General features: G+C 36.3%; 5 protein-coding genes across 10 annotated transcripts; 2 read left to right on the plus strand and 3 right to left on the minus strand.

Annotated features, from left to right (window-relative positions):
• Positions 1-3,116: 3,116 nt before the first annotated feature.
• LOC140809427 (probable receptor-like protein kinase At5g24010) lies at positions 3,117-4,898 on the minus strand. Its single transcript, XM_073167047.1, has one exon. It carries the CDS (start codon positions 4,829-4,831, stop codon positions 3,362-3,364), a length of 1,470 nt encoding a protein of 489 aa, XP_073023148.1. The 5' UTR covers positions 4,832-4,898; the 3' UTR covers positions 3,117-3,361.
• A 1,010-nt stretch (positions 4,899-5,908) lies between these two features.
• Positions 5,909-9,185, plus strand: LOC140808725 (protein BPS1, chloroplastic-like). Of its 3 annotated transcripts, none has more exons than XM_073165925.1 (2): positions 5,909-6,109; positions 7,980-9,185. In XM_073165925.1, the coding sequence occupies exon 2, from the start codon at positions 7,992-7,994 to the stop codon at positions 9,054-9,056; it is 1,065 nt and encodes a 354-aa protein (XP_073022026.1). In that variant the 5' UTR covers positions 5,909-6,109; positions 7,980-7,991; the 3' UTR covers positions 9,057-9,185. The 3 variants fall into 3 exon arrangements, with proteins under 3 accessions (XP_073022026.1, XP_073022025.1, XP_073022028.1); XM_073165924.1 differs by lacking the exon at positions 5,909-6,109 and adding an exon at positions 6,118-6,280; XM_073165927.1 differs by lacking the exon at positions 5,909-6,109 and adding an exon at positions 6,303-7,637.
• Positions 9,186-9,411: 226 nt separating this feature from the next.
• On the minus strand, positions 9,412-12,023 carry LOC140808724 (probable polygalacturonase). Of its 2 annotated transcripts, XM_073165923.1 has the most exons (6): positions 11,825-12,023; positions 11,320-11,661; positions 10,856-10,976; positions 10,570-10,744; positions 10,386-10,456; positions 9,412-10,208 (listed from the first exon to the last, which is right to left on the minus strand). In XM_073165923.1, the coding sequence occupies exons 2-6, from the start codon at positions 11,659-11,661 to the stop codon at positions 9,508-9,510; spliced, it is 1,410 nt and encodes a 469-aa protein (XP_073022024.1). In that variant the 5' UTR covers positions 11,825-12,023; the 3' UTR covers positions 9,412-9,507. The 2 variants fall into 2 exon arrangements, with proteins under 2 accessions (XP_073022024.1, XP_073022023.1); XM_073165922.1 differs by having other exon boundaries at positions 11,320-12,023.
• Positions 12,024-14,211: 2,188 nt separating this feature from the next.
• On the plus strand, positions 14,212-22,531 carry LOC140810703 (uncharacterized). Its single transcript, XM_073168584.1, has 10 exons — positions 14,212-14,684; positions 14,781-14,879; positions 15,028-15,239; positions 16,127-16,320; positions 17,008-17,113; positions 17,209-17,525; positions 18,583-18,906; positions 19,637-19,718; positions 19,814-21,376; positions 21,988-22,531. The coding sequence occupies exons 1-10, from the start codon at positions 14,617-14,619 to the stop codon at positions 22,137-22,139; spliced, it is 3,117 nt and encodes a 1,038-aa protein (XP_073024685.1). The 5' UTR covers positions 14,212-14,616; the 3' UTR covers positions 22,140-22,531.
• An 878-nt stretch (positions 22,532-23,409) lies between these two features.
• Positions 23,410-26,776, minus strand: LOC140810658 (protein REVEILLE 6-like). Of its 3 annotated transcripts, none has more exons than XM_073168523.1 (8): positions 26,370-26,775; positions 25,984-26,041; positions 25,328-25,451; positions 25,075-25,206; positions 24,907-24,990; positions 24,369-24,478; positions 23,998-24,057; positions 23,410-23,675 (listed from the first exon to the last, which is right to left on the minus strand). In XM_073168523.1, the coding sequence occupies exons 1-8, from the start codon at positions 26,618-26,620 to the stop codon at positions 23,604-23,606; spliced, it is 891 nt and encodes a 296-aa protein (XP_073024624.1). In that variant the 5' UTR covers positions 26,621-26,775; the 3' UTR covers positions 23,410-23,603. The 3 variants fall into 3 exon arrangements, with proteins under 3 accessions (XP_073024624.1, XP_073024623.1, XP_073024625.1); XM_073168522.1 differs by having other exon boundaries at positions 25,075-25,212; positions 26,370-26,774; XM_073168524.1 differs by lacking the exon at positions 24,907-24,990 and having other exon boundaries at positions 25,075-25,212; positions 26,370-26,776.
• Positions 26,777-27,299: the final 523 nt, after the last annotated feature.

The raw sequence follows: 27,299 nt of genomic DNA on the forward strand, positions 1-27,299 counted from the left end.
AATCATCGTATGCGTGCTCGATGTGTGTCACCACGTGTTTGGTAAACAATCCATTTTTCTTTTAATTCATTCATTTGAATTTTTTGAACATATATATTTTATACACAAAAACTTTTGTTCGACGAGCTCATATGTCAATTTTGTGATACATATATTTTATTTAGATCAATAATAAAAAAATATTAATTTGTATTGTAAATATGTGCGACCGTCTTACGAAAAGCCTATTTTATTTTCCAACGTATAATCGATACAATAATTTCGTACGCTTCCTCAATGAAAACTCCGCTCACGAAAGATGCCAGGACTTCCCCTCTTATTTTTAAGAGAAGAAAAATCGAACCTAAACTTTCCAAGAGGTAAATCGTAGTGTAAAATATGCGTAAGCCATTTGTTGCGGGGACTGGTCTGTTCCGACAGGATTGCGCCAGCGGGTTTATCTTACGCACAAAAGAACTAACAAGAAACGGAGCTTTTTTCTTACCTAGTTTTAGTTCTATTGAAATTTGTTAGGTAACATACCATTGAGTTCTTTGGGGAGTGAAGTGTCGTGTAATTGTTTGAAAAATAAAGTCTCTCAGTTGATCACAGAAACAAGTGCGTTCTTGAAAAGTATAGTTGAAACCAAAATTTGGCTGTTGATATATAGAAAAAGACACGAGTAAATAATATTTTTGTGTATGTTTCTCTTCCAAGTAAATAAAAGCAATTTATAAAACATTTAATAATTATAAAAAAATAAAAAAATAAAATATATATTTATCTGGTTCTGATTTTTTTTTATTATTCTTTCTCCATAAATAAGTTATGTTAGATGTTTTTTTTTTTTATTATAACTCACGGAAGGAGGGGGGATCGAACTCGGAGAACCGGCTAATTCGACCAGAGGTGAGACCATTGAGCTACAAGCCTGGTCTCAAGTTATGTTAGATGTTTGACAGTTCATTGTTTCGAGATATACAAAAACAATGAAAAATAAAAAAACTTATTTTTTTAATTTCAGAAACAGGGCCATTAAAAAACAAATAGAAACAACCTATTTTATGTCTAAAAAATATCGTTATAAAAAATAATATTTTCTATTTTTTAAAAAAGACTTTTGCTTTATTATTAATCTCTTGTATCTCACAGATGTCATCTATTACACCAGATCGTGAAAAATGGCTGCAGTACCTTACTGTAGTGGTGAATGTGGAAACCATATCCTCCACCATGAAAGAAAAGTAGAATTCAGAAAACTTTAGGCTACACAGCGAGGGCCAAGAAAAAGATGACATTATGCCATTAAAAACAACCAGAATCCGATATGATATGATTAACGGGGACCACATTCGAGATGAGTAGTGGATGCTAAACGATTGATGGTTCCAAACAAATTCAAACTTCTGCCAGAGATTTTTCCATGTTACACAGTGACAACATGGAGATGTTTATCCAACCATGAACGTAAATTACAGTGTTTTAAAAATCCACCTGGACGCTAGGCGTCGACAGACTGCACTAAGACGGCCAAAAAATTAGAAGTCCAATTTAAAAAATGAAAAGTAATTTTTTCATATGTCATAAACCAAAGTCCAACATTAAATGAGAGTGACGATGATCACACTAAGTAGAAATATACCTTCCGCTCTTCAGAATAACAATGATCGCACTAACAATGATAATACTAGAAAAAATTAATTGAACGTACAAACCACATTGAGGTTTAGTTAACATCTCAAGGGTATCAATGTAATAATTCAACACAAAAACTCGATGTGAGATGGTCTTCCGATCAATTTTATGAAACTGATCTCTAATTCCACTCAATTAAATATGAATCAGGTTGACCCGCCTCATAATTCAAACATTGTGGCTATATATATTCTTAGAACAAAATTTCAAGACTACGTAACTTAACCGTAAGTAGGGATGTAAATGAACCAAACGGTTTGTGAGCTATTCGAAGCTCGGTTCGATAAAAAGCTCGTTTGAGTTTGTTTGTTAATCATATCAAACCAAGCCCAAGCTCGATTTTAAGCTCGAAAATTAAATAAAACCAAGCTCAAGCCTAAGGATATTCGGCTTGTGAGCTCGCAAACATGTTCGATAATAGGCTCTCGAGCTCGAACTCGGCTCGTTTAGGTGGCTTGTACTCGAGCTCGAGCTCGGCTCGTTTAGATAGCTCGCAAACATGATTTTGGAATGTTCAATGATATACTTATTTATGTTTTTTTTTGCTCTTTATGTCGTTTTTGTTATTTATGAATGAATTTACATTTTTATGTCTGATTTAAAATTAGTTTATAGATATATTTAATTTTTAACAAGCTCGATTCAAACTTAAACTCGAGCTCAATTCTTTGCTTATCGAGCTCGAAAACGAGACGAGCTCAAGCCAGGCTTGTTAAACATGTTAAACGAGCTATTAAGAATCAAGCTCGAGCCTGGCTTGATTAACATGCTAAACGAGCTTTTAACGAGCCGAGCTCGAGTTTGACTTGATTAACATGCTAAACGAGTTTTTAACGAGCCGAGCTCGAGCTTTTAACGAGCTCAGTAATTTCAATACAAACCAAGCTCGAGCCTGATAATAGAAGCTCGAATCGAGCTCGAGCTCGAGCTCGAGCCTCAAACAATTTTAAACAAACCAAACTCAAGCATGATACTGTTTGGTTTAGTTTGGATCGTTTACATCCCTAACCGTAAGCATTAATTACGGGAACAACAAACTAATAAAGAGCCAAGCTTTTGCACCTACCCTCAGGTTAAATACTAACCCTGATCAACTTTCCCCCATATAATTCGTCACAATGCGGGGGTGACCAATGTTGTTCTCCCCAATTTCTCCCATCCTTCTAAACATGCACGCACAAAAAAAAACGGAGAGAGAGTATAAAAGGGTTTGCAACCGCGCGGACAGGAGCAAAGACACAACCTTGTTACAATCAAGTGAAATTAAATAATTTAATTTGATTAGAAACAATTCCTGTGCTGAAAGGGCGAAAAAAATAAAAGAGATGTAATTCATCAGCAACTTCTTGATATCTTCTAAATATGCTTGCTTCCGACTAAAAATCTCAAGCAAAATCAGCTACCATACTTGCATAAAGAGATTCCATGCTTCAGAGCATTCGGAACATAAAGAAATATGCACTCACCGGATAAAGCACTTGTATCTGATCAACATATGTATCTCAATACATTCATTACAATACATAGCAGTTAACATATCATACACGCCAAAGAAACAACACAACAGATTGAATATGTAATTGCATCTGTTATGACTACTTACAGCAAAAGACAGCAGCAGTATTTCACACGACAGCACCGTCCAATCTTTTTGTGCAGAAAAAAAACGGTTGATTCTACAAGGTTGTCAAGCTTTAACAGATGAGAACTGATTGACAAACTTCATATTAGTTTCAGAAACATCTACAGGCAAGCGCGACCATCCCACATAACCATTCTTTTTCCTCACCACAAGAACAGAGGCGGTAAGCAGCAAGAATACAGCAGCAGCCAAGGGAAGGAAAACACCAGCATGTCCCCTTCTCCAGCTCCTCCACACATACTCTGCAGAAACCTCTTCACCAAAACTGCCCATCGAATTGTTCATCTTCCACACCTCAATTCCATTGACGAGGCCATCAACCGCATGCGGCAAGCTCATATTCGATGGCCCTACACCGATGACCAAATTTCCCGATATCCCCCCATCAACCACAAAATCGGCATAAAATGGTGAAGCCAGCAGTCTATTTGTAACATCCGACAAATCAAGATTCTCATAAGCTAAATTCCCATTAATGTACACATTGAAATAAATCATGCCTGAGGACACGCTAGCTATATCGCAAAAATGCAACCGAACCATATAGCTATAACCCTTCTCCACTTCAAATGCCAGCGTTATGTTTGAATTTGGAGTGGAATCACCTGAGATCTTTATAATCCTAGCAGTATTATAAACATTATCAGGCCCTACTTCTCGACTAGCCCCACCCATTTGATACTGGATTCGACCACCAAAATGAATTTTTTCTGAACCATCTCTCACTTGTAGGTACTTGTCATCAGTTACCCAAGTCCTCCACAAAGAATCGTTAAAGGGAGTCACTTTAAACCCCCCAACATTCACTCTATGCACAGTTTCAAACCCATTTCTCAATAACCCATCAATCCACTCAACTTTTCCGCCATCAACGTACTGTGCTACATCAGCAATCAAATCTTTCGGAGCAGATATCACTTCTATCGCATTCACAAACCCGAATTTCGAATCTTCTGAGGGGATAAACGTAATTTCCAGCTTTCCCAATTCAACAGGGATCACAAACTCCTTAATAATGGGAAGACCGTCACCTTTCAGCACTCGAAAGTTATTTAGCAACAAGAATCCGTTCGCCACGACATGGAATTCAACCTCAAAACAATTATTCGTAAAACGTGGATGAAAATGGAGGCGTACCAAATGATGGGTCCCACGGTCTGAAATCGGGAACGCGTAATGCGCTGGACGATTGAAGGCTCTAGCTGTTTGATACAAAGGAGAGGATGAATCAAGCTGTGGATCAGCTTTCACCAAATGACTCGTCCGTGTCGAGATGAGAAATCCGCAATCGTCCCCGGTGAAGACTCGGTGGTCCGGGTCCGGGGTTTCGGCAGCACTTGAGCCACAGTTTACAAGAAAATGATCGGCCGGAGAGAAGGCATTGACGATGCATACGAGCGAGAGGGAGAAGATGTAGAGGGAGAAAGTGACACATATGGAGTTTACCGCCGTCGCCATGGCAGGGAGCTTCCAATTTGGTAGAATTGCCTTCGGAAATTGGAATGCAGTTGGCATGAAAAGCAAAGACCGGGCCACGCGTAAATTCGAAAGTGGGCCAACCCGACCCGAAACAGATCGAAAATTGATGGTTATATACGCGTTATTCACCAAACACTCGTTGAAATATAAAAAAATGTATACTTTTTTACGTGAAAATTAAGTACATATCATAGACTTTAAATTTTTTATAAAAATTGTCCGAAGACCTTCTGTATCACCCAGAAATCTCCCGAATTGGAGTGTTTTGATAATATTTCATATATTAATAATCAAAATAATCATCTAGCAAAATATTTAGAAAGAGATTCAATTTGCTACGAGTCATATTTTAGGCCACTTAGACTAGTTCGGACGTTATCTATTTTAACGGACACTGCTGATTGTTGTATATGGGTCATCTAGTTCAATTTTGCAACGTATGGTTATCAAAGATAACGTCCGAACTAGTGTAACCGACCTGAAATATGACTTGTACAAAATTAATTTTTTTTCCGACAGTTCTACTGTCTCATCATTTTGATAATTGTTACTGTTATATGATATATCATCAAAAAAATTCAGTTCGCCACATAACATGTGGTGTAGAAGGTGATCATGCAACTTTTATAAAATGTTAATGTCTAGAATGTATATTTAATTTTCACAATGGTGAAATGTGTATTTTCAATATTTCACGTGGTGTATAGTGCAAAAAAAAACCCGAATATGTATGTGTATATATAACATTTCTCAATCTCGAATCTAAAATATAAATAAGTTGATGTATTCAATAGTGGAGAAATGAGTGCAGATTGAAAAAGTAATTTAAGTACGAGGCCATTTAAAAAAATAGTTAGAAGTCTTTCATAATTTTTTGTGAATCAAGATTAAATAAATACTCATGTATCTTTTAAATATTCGTTTTATCAAGGATATTTGAATCTAGTGATAAGATTAATATGATTAAAAAATCCCCCCACCACCGGCATAAAAAAAAAAACATCCAAATTTTCGTAAATTAAAATTTAATAGGAGATATATACTTCCACTTTTTCCAAGCAAACACGCCTTAATCTGACCTTACCAAGTTGCCAACTTGCCAACGGTCAGCTTCCACCCACCCGGATCCTCTACATGCTCAACCACCGTAACCAAATACGTTAAAACTTACTTCCACTCACTTTTCACCACGTGTCTCATGTACGAAACGGTCATTGCCTTGCCCTAGATTTTCTTTAAATGCAGCAACACACGAAAGTTGCCTCCTCGGATATTTTCTTTGAAGTTTCAACCTGTCCCCTGGTATTGTTTTAGGTACGGCTTTCCAGTCTGTATATTTACGTAATTGTATATGTATGTTAGTTGTTTTTCGTGTGCTGTGATGTATATGCGGCTAATTATCTCCCAATTCCTGAGCTTAATTGGGAATATCATGGAAAATCATGGTATTTTAGCATTCTGATCGGTGTAGATCTGACAGTTTTGGTGAGTATTTTGTCTGGTTTTCGTTGTTTAACCTTGTGTGGTTTATGTTAATGATTACGTATGTATATTCTTGTTTTTGGCCATTATTTCAAAAAATATTATAGTCGTTCGAATCGTATTTTTCAGAATTAAAAACTCAGATTGATTTTTAAAATTATGGGAGAATTAGGCGTTGACCTTTCTAATTCGTGAAGATCTAAAGCTTTGTTTAGTGTGCCAGAAGTTTTTTGATTATTTTGTACTTATTGTTCATTTCTGTCTTGGATTGGATCATTGAATATTTTGTTATGGACGTTTTAGATGCGTGTAACTTTTTTATTAGCTGTAAATTATGTCATGAATTAAAGTTATGATATTTACACGATTTATTTCCTTTATATGATTCATATATCATCCTTCAGCACATACATAGCCCTTGACGCACAATGGTCATGGAGCCTGAGGTGCGAGGCAAGACAAGACATGCATCTTACCGAAGCAAGGCACATATTTTTAAATTTTAAAAAATATATATTTCTATTAGAATAATTATATTAAATATGAAATAATTAGGTCACAATGTCATACAAAACAAAAAACAGTTAATAAGTTCATAGAAATTAGTAAAATGAGAAAAATTCATCAATCATCCAAATCAAGTTCATCTTCTTTCATCGAATCATCAGAGTCCCCAGAACTTTCGGACTTGTATCCACTTGATCTTCATCAATTTCTTGATCAACATCAATTTTTTCTTCATCTTCATCCAAAAGATGTGAAATCGATCTTTTTGGTTGTTTCAGATGTAGATGTCATCACCTCGTTCTTCTATTCAGAGCTCTCTTATTCTGATTCCGGCATGGGGGCGTTGGGTTGTTGGTGTTTGCGTTTGAGCTTTTTGTTTTAAACAAGTAATTAAAAAAAATTCACTCAGACGTACTTACTTCCAAAGCTGGTCCACGTAAGTGTCTGGGCGTCTCGTCTGGTGGCGCTTCTCGCCTTCGCCTTTGACAACTATGAGCACATTGATCTTTTTTGTGTTTAGTATTTATTAACTGTCTCTTTCAACATTGTTTTAAGGACTATGAAAGTGTCTTGTGCTGCAATATTCTGGCTGATTCCCATAATAGGATTGGGGGGGGACCCATGGTTCACTGGAATGCCCCTACATTTGGATAGAATGGGCATACGAGGATACAGTATAAAAGGCTAATATCCATTGTTCGGGTGTATAGGGTGGGTGGGTGGGTGGGTGGCATCGCAATGTCAGCATCCGCTCACATGGCCACGGCAACCTTTCCAGTGAAACATGAGGAAACCTGAGTTGTTGGGGTAGACAAATTGAGTCTTACAAATTTACTGCCCAGACAGGATGGAAGTATTCTGGCTTATCCTTCAACTTGGCTTTTCCTGATTTGAGAATATGCTGCTATGATTTGTTCTTGGAGCTAGTGAACATTTGGTTTTGTTCGTTCGATTGTACTTTTTAAGCTGTGCCAAAATTACATGATTCTAATAGTGTTTGATAAAAAACTTGAGGTGAAATTATACCTGATAAGTTTAATTTCTTGCAACTTTTTTTTTTGCTTTACTCCATCATGTTCCTCTCCTTTTGCCGTGCCACCCTCCCTTCCCCATATATATATATATATATATACAGTTGGTTAGAGAACTTGGCTTGCTGCTTTTTTCATTCGTGTTTTGTTGTTTTATTTTGCAGTAAAATTTTCAAATGAGTCGTCCACAGGAACCACACAAACCTTTTCTTTCTTTCGGAAATCCCTTCCGAGCAATTTTACCAAAGGGTTCGTCGTACCTTTCTCCAAAGCTCCTTGCTTTGTTGAATGATTTCGAGGAGTCATTGGCAGAGAGGCTTAAAAAGCTCAAGCCAGCAGATAAGGAAGATGTCCTCCACCTGTCATGGATGAGAATGGCAACGGAATCGCTTTGTCAAATTCATTCCGACATAAAATCACTTATCATGGCCCTTGAACTTCCTGTTTGTGATTGGGAGGACAAGTGGATCGACTTATACTTCTCTGACAGTGTGAAGTTACTTGACATCTGCAATTCTTTCAGCTCTGAAATTAGTCGACTAAAACATGGCCATCTTTATCTTCAATGTGTCTTGCATCACTTGAACAATGCTTCTGCAAATCACTTCGTTCGAGCATGTTCCTCATTGGATGGATGGAGTAAGCACATTGGCTCAAAGAATCCGAAACTTGATAACTGTTTCTGTGCCATGGACTGCCTCTCCCAAACGTTAGACCTGCCAAAGATTAAGAATTCTTCAAAGGGAATGGTTTTGATGCGAGCTATGTATGGAGTGAAAGTGATAACCCTTTTTGTATGCAGCATTTTTGCGACTGCATTCTCTGGATCCTCGAATAAGTTGATGGACCTACAGGTTCCAGATACTTGTTTGTGGGCTACGGCTTTTACAAAGGTTCAGACTTTTGTGAATACTGAAATAAGAAGCATATATTCTAATGGAAATAAGACGGTATTGAAAGAGCTAGAAACTGTTGATATGGGTGCCAAGAAAGTGCTCCCCTTTGTGCGAGATGGTGTTGAATCTGTTGAATGCGAGGGGTTGAAAAAAGCAGCATTGGTTTTAGAAAAATCAGCGAAAGAGTTTTCACATGAACTTGATCTGCTTGCTAAGGTAATAGACGGTTTCTTCGAAATTGTTCTCACTGGGCGTGACACTTTACTTTATAACCTTAGGACCGACAGTAACATCTTTGACCAAGTTCCGCATAAGAACAATATAAAAAACCAAGTTATTAGGTGATTGATGAGTATGAAAGCTCCTCTATATACGTAAGTGTATAGCGTTGTAGTTTTTTTTTCTGGTTTTATGTATTAAAAAAATGTATGGTGCAGTGATTTCTTATGGTGCTATTAATATTCACTTGTGATTTCTTATGTCTTTGTTTTGTAATAGTTAGGACTTTTTTATCTAATGTTATTGAAATTATAAATTATGTTTAAGGTCAACTTGAAACAGGTCTGGATTGAAGTTATATTTAAAACGCATTAGGCGTGGCATAATGAATCACAGAAATTCTCTTAAAATAAGTGTGATGAGTCGGAACGTCAATTTTTTTTACTTCCACCATCAAAAATCTGTACTGAGACATTCAAGATTTCCATAACCAGTAGTTCATTTTATTCACTCACTTTTAAGGTTACAAGCAAGATAGCCTTTATGAAATGAGCAAGAAATGTTGCCTCCCTTCAGTTTATCCTATATAAGAACATTTCTGCAACTCCACAGCTTCAATAGCCGAACTGTCTGCGGGAATATCACACATCCCTACTATCCCTACACCCTGATCCACCAGAAGATTACATGGACGCGGCACTACGCCACTGCTAATTCCCTTCACATCCTCACAGCCCCATGGATACTTCTTCCCCTTCTTAGCCATCCCTATCGTCACGTTTGAAATACAAATCCCGGTAAATGTATCACCCGAAATCCCCTGCATCCTTCCAGCCATTGTCACGTTCTCCGCCACAACGTCCCTAAAATTAATCCCTTCAATCTCAGGCAATGCTTTCGGATCATAATGAGTGTCCGCGTGAGAGCCATAGTTCCCGGTGATCCAAAACACCCATTTCATTGTGTGTAAATTCATGCCTTTCACATATACGTTTTTCACGTAACCCCCTCTACCTATTGCTGTCTTGATTCGGACTCCGGACTCGGTATGAATTGCTGTGATATCCTGTGCTCTCACATCTTCAATTCCACCTGACATTTCACTGCCTAATGCTATTGCAGCACTGTATGGTGAAGTGCAAGTGAGTCTCCTGATGATGAGATGTTTGGTTGGCATACCATAGCGGATACCATATTCGTCCCACCCACTTTTGACTGCTATACAGTCATCTCCAGAGACAATGTAGGTATCCTCAATTCTTGTGTTTGTGCAAGAATCTAATGTAATGTGTAACCAAACATCAGCATTTAAAAAACTACGTTGCATTATTATGTCAAAGAAATTAGAAGCCTGAATTCAAGAATTGGTGTGTTCTGATCAAATGTTGAAATCAAAAAGTTGTTGACTTTTATCTTTTTCTTTTTCGTTTTTTTTTGTCTGAGAAAGTCACAAACCTGGATTTATTCCATCAGTATTTGGAGATGTTACTGGAGCTAGGATTGTAATGCCTTGTATAATTATGTTGCTGCATATATGTGGCAAGCGAATGAATAATGATATGAAACTTTTAAAGACATGGTAGGCAACCCGCAAGCAATCCAAAATTGAACATTGATTCAAGCCACTTAATACGAGTACCTGCTGTAAACAGGATGAACATTCCATGATGGAGAATTCACAAATGTTAAGTTAGATATCTGGATTTTATCTGAATGCATGATCTCAATAAGGTAAGGTCTGGTGTATTTAAGTTTTTTCTTGTGAAACTGCTGCCACCACAGAACACCCTGGCCATCAATGGTACCATTCGCTCCTGAGATACATACAACGCAAAAGGCATCACAATCTCCAAATTCATATCCTCCAATTCCACCATATATATAAGGAAAAGCAAAGTGAAGCAAAAACACGTGCACATTCATACCTGTGATAACAACATCAGTAAGATTTGTTCCGAATATAAGACTGATATACCTCCCCCCGGCTGCATCCCTTCCATGACCATATGATGGTAAAGGAGCGACCACTGGCCATGCCTTGACGTCCTGAAAGATCACACATGAAACTCGAATTCTCACATGGTGTCACCTTCTTTAAACTAATACTTGTGATTAAAAACAGAACGGAATCACATCGAAACAGAACATATCTGATTTTATCTCGGGTTCTTGACAATAACTCAAGTCTACACTTAATGACCGGATGCTCAGAAATAATTGCGTAGACCAACTAATTGAAGTATTGAATAGAAACACGTCCAATAATCTTACTGCATACATGCAACCTCCTTTGCATGATTCATCTATTACTGCTTCTTTGCGTTATATCCGGAATGTCAGTTGTCCCCAACAACTTAATTTATACAGTTTCTGGCAAATTCTAACTCACCTGAGATGCAAGAAGGAGAGCATCCCTTTGAAGATACAATGTAAAATGACTGGTAAGATTGAAACTTCCAGTCAGCCATTTACCAGCAGGAACAAAAAGCTGAGCCCCACCATCTGATGCGTACTGGCTCAGGTGATTTACTGCTTTTTTAAAAGCTTTTGTGTTGTCTGTTTTCCCATCTCCAACCCCACCAAAATCCACTATTGATGCACTGTGAACTCTGCAATTAATGGCGGTATACTCAAATGAGTTCAAAATTCTTGATTTCCTGCATTCGATCCCATTCAGATTCAGCAACCCAAAAACAACCACAAGTAACTGAATTGCCTTGATGATCATCATCTATCAGGAGCAAATAAAGATTATTGATCATTAAAACATAAAAATATGTCCCCAAGTTAACGACGATAAGGGAATGTTTAAATTCGAAATTTGGTGAAACAAAGAGGAAAATTTGTGCCTGAACTGGATATGAGGTTTTGAAAAATGTGCAGTGGCGACTTACTTGAAGTGTTGCAAAGGAAGTTCTTCACGAGAAACGTTTGATGATACAAACAAGAATTTATAAAAGCACCAAACTCGTTGTAAAATCAACTAATGCATCTTGTGAAACTAAAAAATTCAAATATATTAATAGTTTTTGTCCCTTCAACCGTCCATTATCTTTTTAACCTTTTCTTTTCTTTTCTTTTCCCACGCTTCGCATGCAGTTCACAAACCATGCCCATGAGTTGAGCACACAACAAAATACATGGCAACACCAAATCTTTACCAACCAACATGCATTACAATAATCTGGCTAAGTCGACTTTAAAAATGGAGAAATTTTTCTTAAAAACTATAATTCATTGTGATTTTCTAAAAAATAATTAACCAATCGACTGATGAAAATAATCAGAATATTATCCAACTCCTAGAGCCTAGCCGTGATCATCCTCTAATGGAATTACTGCCGACCCATTTGGAACGTGCGTACCCCACCACCACAAGACCAGCCATTACTAAAATCCTCACGCCATATTTGCTTGTCTTTTAAGTTTGATAGTGCAAACTTGACAAGGCTTACCGAGAAATCCATGATTATTATAAAACACTTGTTATAATTTAATGGTTTTATGGTGTTTTGGGGTAAAACTTTTACTATAAAAAAAACTTTTACAAAATTTGGAGTCTTGATTAAAGACTGCTTGGGTAGGTGAATTTAAAGCCAAAAAAGGTCAAATAATTATATCTTGTTGATGTTGCTTCTTGATTTTAATTTTAGGTTGCCATGATATCTTCTTTTCCTTCCAACCCACGCTTTAGAATTCTAGTAAATTTGCTGTAACATATGCTCGTAGAAAATTTTGGAGACCATTATTTGTTGATTTGGTCGCAGCTTGGTTCGTGGATAGAATGATGCATATTATAAATAAGTATATTAGATAAGATACTAATGTATGACATTAATCATTGATAGAAACATATATGAATAATCAATAAATTTATTATCATCTACACGGAACGATTTCCTGAATAATAAAAAAAACTCAACTTTTTAAGCAAAACCTTGTTATTTACTACAAATTCAAAAATATTTAGGTATAAAAAACAAAACAAAAAAATCAAAGTTATTAAAACTTGATATTGTGATAACTATGATATTTCATACTTGATACTCACTTTGCGCTCTTTATAATATACTTACTATATATAATATTTGGGCTCAATAAAGAGAAACAACTTAATATTATGATACGTCATTCTATTCAATCACATCCCTTATAACTTCGAGCTTTACTAAATTACCCTTATAAATTTTGATAATTACCTTATTTTAGTATTAATTGTATTTGTTTATTTTTAGGGGTTTTCGACCGTAGGAAAAAATTACTTAAAAGCACAATCTTAAGTTTGTTCGAGATAATTCAAGCTTCACCCCTGCGTGTTTTTTTTCGATTTATTTATATTAAGAATACCGTTTGGTTCGCTATATTATTTATCCGCATTTTTATCCAATCTAAGATCATGTTTGATGTACCATATTATTTATCCATCTATCAATCATTTATCACAAACTATTCAAATCATTGATTGAAATTACAATATTACCCTTAATAAATAATATTATTAATATTTTCAAAAAGAAAAAGAAAACGGTAATATCACGTTATCACAAATTTAATCAAATTAATCAATCAAATCAAACATTATATTAAATATCAATTTTATATATTTTATTATCGAAAAATATTACTTATCTTCTTACTATTTGTCTCATATCAAGAACCAAACAATGTCCAAACTTATAATTTCAGATAATAATTCAAAAACTATTCAATATATCATCCCAATACAATTATTTTTCGACAAAAACTTGTGTGAGACGGTCTTACGGGTCTTAATTGTGAGACGAATCTCTTATTTGGGTCATCCACAAAAAAATATTACTTTTTATGCTAAGAGTATTACTTTTTATTGTGAATATGAGTAAGGTTAACCCGTCTCAAAGATTAATATCTGTGAAACAGTCTCACAAAAGACTCACTCTTATTTTTCTCCCTCTCGTATAGACAATCATTGCATTACTTCAAACTTTTATGAATGGTTTAATTCAAATTTTATAACCAAACATCAATTTAATCTTATATTGAAAATTTGTACAAATTTTTAATTCGATCAAAGGTCAATTATATATATATAACATGGATTATTATTTCCATGGATTTTTTTTGAATCAACAAATATCATTGATTTTTGTACACACAAAATGCATTGATTTTGGAATTTGGATATCGAAATTATATTCTATCCCGATATGTGTGACCTTCACGTCACTGTAGAGCGCGTAAACGATCTCTGGCCTTTTGAGCGTTTTTATGTATTGGTTTTGCTATTACTTATTCATGTTTATACAAAAGATATCACTTCTTCTACGCTCTCTCCTCCATTTTACAAACAAAACCTAAACATACGATTATAAACATACATACGGATTCGAATATGTATTCACCGATACATACATATATCAATAATTAGCATGTATACGCGTGGATGTGCTGGTGATTTTGACTAATTTTTTCCGAAAAGTATGAAGAAAAGATTGAGGGAATTCTGTACTGTAGTTATTGTTTTCCGTATTTCTATTTTCCTTCTTGTAGCCGAACCCTAGGTTTGAGATTTTGTATACATTAGATTGTAACTGTAGCCGAGCCTTCGGTATTTGTTATACTCCATTGGATTAGATTTGGTGAATTCGACCTGAGAATTCATTTTTAGCTTGTGGAAAAGTTTGTTGCAATTTTTTTGAACTGCAGAATGAGCGTAGAAAATGAAGATCAAAGCTGCCCGCACAATGCTTCTGGAAATTTCAAAGTAGATTTAAAGTAATTAGCTCTTTCTATCTGCTGAATTTGTTTGTCCCTGGTTTTTTGTTTTATTGTGTTTGGGATTAATAGCCGAGGATTATTTTGATGATTCAGGGGTCCTAAACTATCATACTCGAGGGAGTTTATTGTGTCTTTGAGTAATTTGGATATCTGCAGAAAGCTGCCAAGTGGATTTGATGAATCATTGCTGAGGTGAGAATTGAATGCTAGTTACATCATGGAAACCCAAAAATAATATTCTTGGTCAAATTTTTTACGTTGCTTGTTTGAAATCTCTATCTTCTTTTTACGCATGTTAGTAACTTGTTTTAACTATGTATACATGTTGGGTTCGATGTAGTGAGTTTCAGGGCACCTCAGAAAGCATACCAGATCGACCAAGAATTCCTGGGAGCTTGCCCTTGCAGAGTTTCAGACGGAACCAGTATGGCTCATCTCCACCCGCTCAAGGGGATTCTGGTGACTACTCTAGAGGCATTAATGGAAAATGGGAAATCCGTTCCTCAGGAAGGAGTGATCGAGACAATGATTCCCAATCTGACAGGGATTCAGGTTCTGTTCAACATTTCTTCATAAGTTTAGTGGATAAACGGTTTTATGCTATCAGCTATAGGCTGTCTCCATAATTAATTTTAGCAGTATTTCACTTAGAGGTTACTTGACATAATAAACTATTTCTTGGGTTGGTTTAGCATTAGTGCTTTGAGAGGAGATCTTGGAAAGGGCTACTAGTCAATGCCCATAATATAGCTAAAATCTGCATTACAAGTCGGATGAAGGTGCATGCAACACATACCTGTTGGTGAGTGAAACTTGTCCAACATAGACAGCCATTGGATATACCTTTTCATGGTGTGAGCAATGTTATTTATATTTCATTGTCTCCACAAGCAATATTTGAGTGTTCCTTAAGCTGGAGAGGTTCTACTAGTATACTAGTTTTGAGTTGGACTCCTCAATTGGGCGTTATGTCCTTTTTTTACTTGTATGTTGGTTATTTTACTTTTATACGGTAGAGAGAAAAACGGGCTTGCATTACTGTGATCATATTTGTATTTGTCTGTTGGTTATTTTAGTTTTATACTCGAGGGATAAAAACATGATTGCATTACTGTGAGATCTTTCTGAGAGGTCTACTCGGACTAGTAACAACAAAGCCGTAGTTGTAATCTAAGAGCGCTACCTATTTTTGTGTTTGATATGCGGACTGCTTCGTCAGGAACTATGAGAAATAGAGAGTACTTGGAGTGGATGAATGCTAGGCATATTTTCTATCCTATATTTATTTTATTCTTAGTCCGAAGCCTGCAGTGAACTTTTGTTCTTCTCTAATTGTCTGTTTAACCTTGCTTCCTTTTAAGAAATAGCAAATTTATATTTGGTCCCATCATTTGTGGGTAAGGGTTTCAAAAAAATTTATTCATCCGTTAATCATATAGAATCTGGAAGGCGTTTTGGAAATCAAGCTCGAGGGTCTTGGCAAACTCATGAACCTGATGGGCTCCTTGGTAGTGGTTCATTTCCGAGACCATTTGGAAATGCGTATGGGATGTCGGCCCCAAAGATAAGAACGAATGAGCACTATCAACTTAGTAAGAGCAATGAGCCATATCATCCACCACGACCATACAAGGTTAAGTAAACACACACACACCCATATATATCTGTATATACATATACATATTATAAAGCATGATGGGCTTAGAGTAACTATGTCAGAATTTTAAAATACCAAATTTACTCATCTCAGATTACGAAAATGTTCATTTAATACAAATATCATAAAAATTTCTATTGGTATTTGTAGCTCACTAACTACCTTATCTCATGTGCTTTTCAATTTCTTCAAGATTACTAAAATATTTCTTTATCTTTATTTATACTTTTAAATTATATATATATAGACTAGTAACATACAAATCTATTATAAAAAATAATAAATTTTTAAATAACAAAATATATAATATTTAAATAAATATAAAAAATCTTAGAAAAATTATTTTTAAAGTTTTAAATTTTATATAATTTCTAGATTTTTTAACAAACATTATTTCACGCCAAAAAATTGTGCATGCAGCATGCCAAGGGATACATGACTCCAATTTTTTTTTAATATATATGCATACATCGCATGCCAACGGGTACTAGATGTAAATTATTTAACAGGTTCCAATAACTCATATTCACACAGGTAGTATTGTTTTAAATTTTCTCTTGCTTTTTTCCCATTTGGTATTTTTGTTAATTATTGTAATTCTCATACCGATAAATGATCTGTGTATGCCTTTGGCTGATCTTGTATGACTTCTAATTTTTTCAGGCTGCTCCTCATTCGAGAAGAGACACAGACTCCTTCAACGACGAAACTTTTGGTTCAATGGAGTGTACTAGCGAGGATAGAGCAGAGGAGGAGAGGAAGAGAAGAGGTATTGTTTTGTAATTTGTTCTTATTGGAATCATGTATAGCTCTATGTAATTATGCTATCCTTTTTCCATAATTTCATTTCTGTTAATATTTCAGCCTCTTTTGAGATGATGAGGAAAGAACAGCGAAAGGTTCTTCAGGAGAAGCAAAAATCGAATCTGGAGAATCAGAAAGATGATATCTCAGACCTTTGTGAAGATTCGGATGATAGCAAAGAGGAAAGAGGACATTTTGTGACCAAAAATGAATTGGAGGCCTCTGCTGCAATTCCGATAACTAGTGATGATTTTGAGAAATCTTCTTTTGCCTCTCTCTCTCCTGCATCTAGACCACTTGTGCCACCTGGTTTTCAAAACAATGTTCTTGATAAGAATTCTGGTGTGAAATCCTTAGTTCATCCTCCTTTGTCAGAGGTATGATAGTCCAACTTTCCCCTTCTATATTATTTCTTGGATTAAAGATACAGATATGCTTTGGAACATCTTCAAGTGATTTTCATAATATTCATTATCTCTATCTTGGGCTTTTTATATGGATTTATGTGCCCTTTAACGTGTGTGAACATCTTCAAGTGATTTTCATGATATCCATGATCTTGTTCTTGGGCTTTTTTTTATAAAGATTTATGTGTTCTTTGACGTGTGTGATTAGATCTCTCTTTATCTCGTTGATTAGATGTTTTGTGTTGGAATATAAATATGTTCTTTCCATATTACCCCATGTTGCATGGATACGAGTACGGGTATTGTATCGAATACGATACGGATACGGCGATATGGAAAATTATTAAAATACAAGACATGATACGGTTAAGATATGACAATTATTAAAAATATATATATAAATATTTCATATATATAAATTTATTATTAAAAATTAAAAATTGCATAGATAAAAATATTTATATAAGTATATTGTAGAATTATATATACATATTTATGTAAATATATACAGTGTACATCTTCAGAGCAGTTATCTAAAAAGAAAAAGCCAAATACAAAAAAATTCAACTTTTTTTTTGCCACAACGTGTCCGCGGCGTGTTCTCGTCGTGTCCTGACTAGTCAACTCTAAAAAATCAACGACTCGGATTTTCTCGTATCCGACACGTGTATTTGCGTATCGTATCTGTGTCCGATACTTCAGAATTTTTTTAAGATGTTAGCCTCCTTGATATGTGCTGATTAATTTGTTAACTTAGGTAGTTGGAGCTCTTTCATTGCAAACTAATGTTCTCAATGAAGATTAAGGAGTAACCACTTATTTTATGCCAACCGTGATACCCTAAGTGATTCCTCTTTCCCTTCCCCTTCCCCCTCCCCCTCCCTTTTCTTTATGGTCCCAGTTTCCCTTGTTTATGGTAGGTTTCTCGTAAGATACCGTTCATACTCTTCTTTAAATTTTAGACCCGTATCACAAAACAAGTGAAATTGGTTGTTCTGAATAGTCAGATCTATTTTGCATTTTACAGGTCAGGAAACCTGTAACTGGGGTAGGCCTCACAGAACCTGAAGCCAACCTTGTCAAAAATAATTCGAAAGATGGTTTAGAGCAACAGCTGTCTCAGGAGATTAATTTAGTTGATGGACAGCCTGCAGAGAAAAATCATCTATCCCACGGATCTAGTCATTCCAATTTTCATGGAACCCTGGATGACTTTGGGATAGTCGAACTTGATACCAAAGTATCAGAGGATATTGTTAGTGAATCCAATCAAAATTATTCTACTTCAGCGTTGGAGAACTTTTTTGGCAGCACATTATCTATGAATTCCTGTGGTTCTACTTCATCTGAGGTTATTCATAAATGCATTCCTGTTGCATGTGTCTTATCTGATTACTGCCAATCTTTCTGTAAAATTTACCATCTCACTGTGTTTCAAGACGAATGCTTATGTATCTTGAAATTTAAAGTAGATAATGTGTTCGCAAATTTGAAAACCGGGACTCTGTTTTCTCTTTAAGAAAATTGCATGCAGAGCAATATGCACACATGAGCAATGCAATGGCTTGTGAAAAATTTTGATATTTACAAAAAGTTAAAAAACTTTGTTGGAATAAAGCTGGACTGTGGATGGATGAATGGTCAAATGAATCTTGAACTGACCTGCAGGTGTCCCATTATCATATGTTACCCTTCTTGATTCAATCATCTATTATTGCGTTTTCTTGTTTACCTAAAAACTTAACCATATGCCACACTGTGTGCTGTGGCATTATTAGTAATCTTTTAACAGTGTTGTAACTTACCAAATTTTATATTAAAACAGGTGTCATTTTCTGTATCGAGTTTTTTTGTGCTCATGTTTACCAGTTTATGAGTTGATATAAACTGTTGCCCTTGTTGATTTATTCAGTCTAGTGCTTTTTTCGTAAATTCTGTAATCCCGTCTTTCTTTATTGTAGTTGGGTATGTAAGTTGATTGATCACTTCTAGGTGTAAAAAAGGCTGTTTACTCATCTTTGCACGTGATTTTTAGTTGTTTGAACTGTAGCTTACTCTACTTTGGATGTATTTTGGTTCAGCATCATGATAGTAAACATCATGATACATGGCGCCCCGACTCTGTCCAGTCTTCGAAGTTTGCCCAATGGTTTTTCGATGAAGGTGTGAATCTTAAGTACTACACTTTCACTATTGGAAAAAAGTTCTGAAGCTGTTGTGTTGATTTGATTTTCATTTTCTATTTCAAAATCTTGCAGAAGTTAAGTCTGTTGACACGTCATCTGGGAGACCAAATGATTTATTATCACTAATAATCAGTGGTGATAAAGGTAGATGTCATGTTTCTGATTCAGAAGCAGCTGAGCGCTTTCCACCTGATTTCTCTTCTAAAATATCTGAACAATCAGATCCGTTTAAACTAGACATCACGACTTCTGATAATGGGGTCGCTAACCAGCTAAGCGTTAATAACGATGAGGAGACTATTCCGGCCGTGCTTACCTGTGAAGACCTTGAACAATCAATTTTATCAGAGTTCAGTGCAAAAAGTACAGTTGGGCTCTTAGCATCCAAAGGTTGGAGTTCAAGTTGTGCAAATACTGAACAACAAAATGTGCATGTCGATGGCCATGCATCTGTTCACCTGCTCTCTCTTTTGCAAAAGGGAACTGAACGGATTGTAAACTCTGGTGTTGATATCGATTTAGGAGATAAAATAGCAGGTTCTCAAGAATATAATGTGGAGACAACAGTCAATAGACCTAAATGGGATGAGAACAATAGTAATGTCCCCATTTCGGTTAATACCCTGACACTTGAAACACTCTTTGGAACTGCTTTTATGAATGAGCTACAATCAGTTGAAGCACCTGTTTCTGTCCAAAGAGGCTCAATCGGTTCTGCTCAAGTTGATGCTTCAGACCCTCCTGGATTGCCCTTTCCAGTCTCAGATGATGGTCTTTCTTCCCCTAGACGCAATGAATTTGGCTTGCAAAGACCAAGTCATGACTATGGTATTTTGGCTTCAAATCACAAACAGCAGATAAATATGAGTAAGGCTGAGAACTGGAATGGCTTTGATAATCCATTAGCTGATATAACTTCATCAAAGCATCATGCCGAAGCAGCTCCATTGCACATTGGTTTTCAAGAGGGTGCTGAAACTCAGCTGCCTGAATTGAGCTCCATTTCTTCAAGCGATCCTCGTGACCACTGGATGTCAAGATTTATGTCAATTGGTAGTTCGAGTAATAATGTGAACTCTTCTTTAGATGGACATGCTGATATAATGGACAAACTGGCAGCTATCAGTTCTGTTAAAGATCAGCAACTCATGGGAGGCTTGGAAAAACGACACTTCGTACGCGATCCTTATGAACAAATGGAGCCTCACAATCCCTATCGCAGCATTCAGATGCAGCAATCTTTACCGCAGTTTCAGACGCCACAAATGTCACAAGTGAGGCCGATATATCATCACTTGGAGTCACATCCTGCTCATATGAATCCCCAGATGAGGTTACGGGGTCCTGAAACCATGTTTAACAATGATTCTCTAGCCAGTCATCAAAGTCAGTCAAATATGAGCCGACCTTTTCCTCACCAGAATGTTAGGGTCGCAGGATTTGAGATTCCATCACATCATTCAGCTTTGCATCAGCAGATGCAAATATCGCGAAACCATCCTCCTCACATCTCACCTGACTTTGCAAGGGGTGGCAATCAAGCAGCTTACTTTTTGCCGGAACTGAATAAGATGCAAAATTACCCTTTCGGGCATCATACGCCAAAAATTGGCAGCCGTGGGGTGCCTTTTACAGGTAATCTTTTACAAATCTGATGTTACCACTACAGGTGAAACTGGGGTACCATCGTCTTGTCTTTTTAACTTGAGGTTATAATGGTTAGGGATATGTCCAACTTCAACGAATGAAGAGAACTGTAAGAAAAACAGTTTATCTACTGGTGGCGAATACTTTATATATTTTTATAGGTTGTTCTAGTGTGTCATTTCTCATCAAAAATAGTGACAAGAGTTGGTAGCTGAACTCGTGAACTCGTAAAAATAATGAAGATTTCGCTTGGCTGTACACTATTTATGGGACTTGCTGTTTTATGCATTTTCTATTTTTGATCTTAAAGATCTAAAATCTTCTCCCAGGAAGCAGTTCATGATATAGAAAGTTGCTAATTTTTAGATTTTAGCAGGACAATTAGTTAACGTCTCAGCCTACTCTTCTATAGTTATTTTTCATCATTTGATTCGTCTTTAGTTCCTAGTTGACCTAACTATTACTGTTGTGCATGCCTCAGTAACTTGCAATTGAAAACATCATCTAATCTGCAATTACTTTTTAGTAGTAACATTCATTTTCTTTGAAGTTTTAGATTCTTATCTCAATCTGATTTTTCGCGATTGAATTGGTTCCAGATATCAATTCTGGAGGCAATCCTTCTGAGGCTCTTCTGAGGTTAATAGAAATGGAGCGCCGTGTGAACTCAAAGCAGTCCCACCCTTTTGCCACTAGCCATAACAGTGGAAATCATGGGTATGAACCAAACTTGGATTTCCAATATAGATAGTTGAACACTACTAAATATGGGGCGATCCATGTTGATATTGGAAAATGCCATCTTTGCAACACGATTGGTACACACCCTCTTGGTGAGCAAACTTGTAGAATATGGTTTCATTCCTCTGTAACTTGAAATTATATCGAGAATGGGGTTGGAGAATACAAGAACTTCCTCACTTTGTTATGGATATGATGATTGTGACAGTTGAATCTTATTTTCTCGTGTTTTTCCTGTTATACTTCTTTGTTTAGCTATGCCATGACTGTTGATCACTACGTTAGAGCTGGTCTTTCTTTCTAGTTAGGTAATCAACGATCCATGTTTTGTATGATGAATCTTCGCACTGAGAAAATTCTCTCTTGTAGATTAATCACAGAAGAACACGTACTTTTGTTTAAGCTAATTGTAGTTTTTAGAATGCATCCTTGTGAAAATTATGTATCCCATTAAGTCGTTACTGCATTATTCAAATCCACATATTTTTGAACAATTTTTTGGACAAGTGAACTACCATTAGGCCCCCTAACCACCTTAAGCTAAAGGATTATTTTCTTCGGTCGACTTCATTTTTCGTCTTCATTTGAATTTAGAACACACGAATTTTGGCGGTAGTTTTTATCCTCTTTTTGTAAGCTTTTGTGTTTAATTTTGACTTGTACTCAGCGTCAATGACATGCCTCTTTTCTGGTGGATTTTGGACTTCTCCAATACTATTGGACGATGGAAGACGAACTTTTCCATCCTTATTTTGTGGCCCAGGGCGAGTCCCGAAGGATTCTCAGGTTGCATGACATTATTGTGGATTTCACTACCTGTGTTGTTTGAGCCTTTTGAGGTGTACTATTTTCATAATCTCCTCGCACCATATTTGTCATCATCTTTCGCCTTGCTCCTTATACGATGAAATTCGCCTTTTTTATTTAGAGGTAAAACTAGACATTGTGTACGTATGTTTTACTATTTACACACAGCTAGCTCTAGCCAAATCTCTATCTCGATAGTCCTTTATTTATAAGAAAAACTATAAGAACGGGACCGAATTGAATTTCAGTCCTATCTATGCAATCAAATCAATAAATATTATAGTACACGCCACATAACAGACTGAGTCTTTACGTTTTCAAGTAGTCGATTCAAAAGTTTAGTCCGACCGTAGATCAAGTGGATGATTTAATGAAGAGTTTGTGAAAGTGCGTGAAAGAGAGAGAATTTGATCGATAAATTTTGAAAAACGTATAGAAAAAGGAATTATAGGGAGAATATACAGACGCGCTCATGCACGAAGAGAAGAAGACCCGCCTTTTATGCTACACAATATACACACGAATATGCGTATAAATACAATATATACGGTTATATCACTTGTTAGCAGGAAGCCAAAGACTGCAAGTGTTTTCCCACGTTGCTTGCCTGTAGAGATCATCAATAAACAAGGCATTTCGATTGAAACCGTCTCGCTTTTCTCGATGGTTACTCAAATTCTATCGTGCTTCCCATGTAATGAGTTCCAGTGCTTACTTGGTAGGATGATAGCACCCTCCTCTGTCATCGGGAAACAGATAAAATAAAAACTTGTTAAAATGCAAGATGTTTGACCAGTGGCGTAGATTAGACTCCGTATAATTGTTGTTGCTATCAAACATTCTTTAATTTGAGTTGATTTTTTTTTTTTTTTAAATTTTTGGGGAGGGTGGGGGAACATTTACGGTTGAAAACTTCCAGATGACACTCGTAAAACAACACTGCAATATTCAAGGCTTTTTGGGAGTAATCAGGAAAAATCAAACGGCTTGAAAGTTGCATGTAAAAAGCTCTTCAAAATATACAACAACGAAATTTGAGATAGAAAATGTCGGTAACTTACATGATCCTCAAATTCAGGGCTCGCCAAATTTATTGAGAGATTCTTCATCAACGTGAGTACCTAAAGAAAAAGAGGATGAAACACCTATAATAACCAACTATTGTTCTTAAAAATTTAAGAAACGACTAATTGGTCAATCCTAGGACATTTCTCAGTTATATAACCAAACAAATAACCAACTCCTATGGTCTTCGCAACTGAGCAACAATGTTGTCATAAATCTTGATTCTATATTGTTGTAGCAAGACCACTGGTTGCTTACCCTATTTATAATGCTACTCATATTAGCAGACAAAAGGGATGAAGAACACCTGGCTAAGTGTCGGAAAAACAATAATATTACTGTCCTTAGAGAGTGAACTTTGACTAACCGCCTGGAGATTTATGGGATCCATGTTTTTGAGCCTCTGCAAGTGATCGCTGGCACTATTGTCAAAAAGACTGCCTATGAAGCCATAAACTTGAGCAAAGTCTGGCATAACTGCAACAACAATTGATAGTAAGTTTGATATAGGGCGATTATGGCCTGTGAGATAAAAAAATCGGGCAAACAAACAGGTAACAGAACTACTAGTTTAAATCCCAAACAACTCCTAAACGTGGACTGCAAAATGCTCGATCTCTCTTAGGACCAACTATGTCTAGCAGTCTAGGTCAAGAGCAGACCCCAACATTGTGGTTAATTGGAGTGATTTAATATATCTGGAATTCTGGATTTTATAAATTTTAGAACAATTGAACATATTTTTTTATGTAACAAAGGACAATTGCCTTTCTGTGGAGTGAAAAAACCAGTATCCAAGAAGTAAAAGTAAAACAGCAGATAAAACCCAAACAAGAGGAGATGCTGCGGGACATTGGCGTTAAACATCCACTAGTAAACCAAAAACAATAGCACAAAAAACAGACCTCCAGATCCTTTGCATAGTTTTTTCAATCCGCGACGCATCGCTTTGTTAGAGCTGCTACATTTTTGAGCCATGGTACCACCAGCTGTTCCAATATAATATGAAGCACAGTCACAATCATTTCACCAGTACCACTCTAAAAGAAGACGGAACAACAACAGAAATAAACCTCTTGACAAATTCTCTGTTTCCATCCAAGGAGAGAAATGTATACTGCCAACTGGATTTGAACGTACTGATGATGAATCGGGCTGTACGCCATGCGCAGAATCGAGAACAGCATCTGATGATTGCACCACTCCTGTAGCTAGTGAAATAGCTGCATTGGTTTACATTCTAGTACGAGCACTGAGTAATTGAATTTGACAAGACATCCAGCGCACAAAGTCAAGACATGCATGGATAAAATAGACTATGCGCACCATTTTTTGGAGCTTTGTGTGGGTAAGGATGATTTGCCTTTCTCTTCGGACGTGGAGGAGGTACATGTTCACTTTTTCCATTCTTCAGCACCTTCTGAAAATATTTCTGGGCGTGGCTACGAATCTGCAACAGATAGCACATCGTTTAGTCAATGAAATAACAATTAGCTTGACAGACAGAAAAATCTTAAAAATTCATTTTTCACTACATATAATGTTTAAGAGTGGATATTTTCACCAAAATAGTAATGAAGCAAGTAAACTCTCCTATAAGGTTCGATCCTCCAAATCGTACCTGTGCTTTGGCTATTTAAATACAGGCCGGTGTGCTCGGCATTTTTACATTTGTCTGGGAAAAAAACATTTAACCTAGAAAAACAAGAACTTCAAGGCAATATAATCAAGCAAACACTAGTTGAAACAAAATTGATAAATCATTTTGTAGCTAAGAACCTCCAATGATGCAAAACACAGGCCATATAAAACACAACACAAAATTTTCAACATCGCCAAGAGACATTAAATTATCAATACAAAAAAGTCAGTCAGAATGATGGCTCGCATGCGATTTAAGGGCTTCAAGAAATTTGTAAATTTTAACTTAATCAAAGCATGTACACAAAGATCATCGAATTGGGAAGTAGCTAAAAGTTTACCTGGATAACAGTCTTTGACCCGACAAATGCCTCAATCTTCTTCCAGTCACGATCAAATCTGGACATCGTAAAGTAAACCAAAACGGAAATATAAACAGCTGCGTATAACACACCATAAAAACCTTACATCCACCTTTCAAGTTCATTATTTTCCCTTTTTAAAGTAGGAAACACATTAATTTTATAAAACTACACAAGCATTTGAGAAACACTTTATATGACAACCTCATCATTTCCTGCTAAAAACGATCAAGTTCAGAGGACAAAATGAGTCATACTTCGAAGCCAGGAACTCCGTAATTTTAACACCGCCGACGTCAATTTCGGAGGAACAGAAAAAAAAAAGTTGGAATCATTTGGAACCAAACCGTCACATACACACTTACAATTGAAGGGCTTCGAGGAATTTGTCATGCTCCTTCTCACTCCAGCTCTCTCTTGATTTAGTAATCGTGTATGGCTTCCGGGTCTTCTTATTCGGGTCCTCCGCACCACCCGTATCCGTATTCCAGCAGGACGAAGATTCAAGTAAATGAGCATTGATCCCAGTTCTCATCGGATCCCCGCCCATATAATAACAACCGTAAAAGTGGGGAAAATCCTGAGACGGAGAGGGATTAGGATACACTGACACCATGCGTTCTCTCTCTCTCTCTCTCTCTCTCTCTCTCAATGACACCTCGCGGTTTTTCCTGTGATGCGAGGTTAACGATGTTTGGAGGTTTATATCGGGGACAGGAAGGGAGATCGCGACCTTACACGTGGCTGGCGGGGGAGTTGATTACAAGCTGGGCTGGAGTTTGCTCCATTTGTTGTTGTGAAGTGTCTGAAATGTGGTGTGTGGTTGGCTGAAAGCTATTGGAACATCGAATCGTGGCCTCTTATTTTTATTAGTAAAGACTAAAGACCACGTTAGAGTAGCACATTTTTATTTTTTAAGGAAAAAAAAGAAAAGAATTTCACTTCCAATCTTTTATATTATTACAAGTCATGCCACGCTTGAAATCATAGTCTCTAAATATTAATATTTTTTTAGCAAATGGTTTGATTCGAGAAATCATGCATGAGTGTGACATGACACGCCATTATAGTGTTTTTAATTGGAAAACTTTGAGTACTTTTTTTTTGTTAATATGATTTTGGATATTTTAGATTAACTTGTTTTATTTTTACGATAAGAAAATTCTGAATCATCGGTACCATTCTTAGGTGATTTTACATTACATAACTTTTGAGATATCATTCATCGTTTGAAACCGAAATTTGTAGTTGAATATTTAGGATATCGATCAAAACTTGATAGTCACGGTTAGAAC

This window comes from Primulina eburnea, chromosome 13, assembly GCF_022965805.1.
Source record: "Primulina eburnea isolate SZY01 chromosome 13, ASM2296580v1, whole genome shotgun sequence".
Lineage (NCBI taxonomy): Eukaryota > Viridiplantae > Streptophyta > Magnoliopsida > Lamiales > Gesneriaceae > Primulina > Primulina eburnea.

Excerpts from the sequence above, each read along its gene's own strand:
- LOC140809427 (XM_073167047.1), bottom strand. The coding sequence starts at position 4,831 with ATGCCAACTGCATTCCAATTTCCGAAGGCAATTCTACCAAATTGGAAG.
- LOC140808725 (XM_073165925.1), top strand. The coding sequence starts at position 7,992 with ATGAGTCGTCCACAGGAACCACACAAACCTTTTCTTTCTTTCGGAAAT.
- LOC140808724 (XM_073165923.1), bottom strand. The coding sequence starts at position 11,661 with ATGATGATCATCAAGGCAATTCAGTTACTTGTGGTTGTTTTTGGGTTG. Across the intron at positions 10,977-11,319 it reads CTCTCCTTCTTGCATCTCAG|GACGTCAAGGCATGGCCAGT; the intron begins GTGAGTTAGAAT and ends GTGATCTTTCAG. Across the intron at positions 10,745-10,855 it reads TACTGATGTTGTTATCACAG|GAGCGAATGGTACCATTGAT; the intron begins GTATGAATGTGC and ends TATGTATCTCAG.
- LOC140810703 (XM_073168584.1), top strand. The coding sequence starts at position 14,617 with ATGAGCGTAGAAAATGAAGATCAAAGCTGCCCGCACAATGCTTCTGGA. Across the intron at positions 14,880-15,027 it reads TTTGATGAATCATTGCTGAG|TGAGTTTCAGGGCACCTCAG; the intron begins GTGAGAATTGAA and ends GGTTCGATGTAG. Across the intron at positions 17,526-18,582 it reads TTCATCCTCCTTTGTCAGAG|GTCAGGAAACCTGTAACTGG; the intron begins GTATGATAGTCC and ends TGCATTTTACAG.
- LOC140810658 (XM_073168522.1), bottom strand. The coding sequence starts at position 26,620 with ATGGTGTCAGTGTATCCTAATCCCTCTCCGTCTCAGGATTTTCCCCAC. Across the intron at positions 25,213-25,327 it reads ACACAAAGCTCCAAAAAATG|CTACAGGAGTGGTGCAATCA; the intron begins GTGCGCATAGTC and ends CTATTTCACTAG. Across the intron at positions 24,058-24,368 it reads ATCCCATAAATCTCCAGGCG|GTACTCACGTTGATGAAGAA; the intron begins GTTAGTCAAAGT and ends CTTTTTCTTTAG.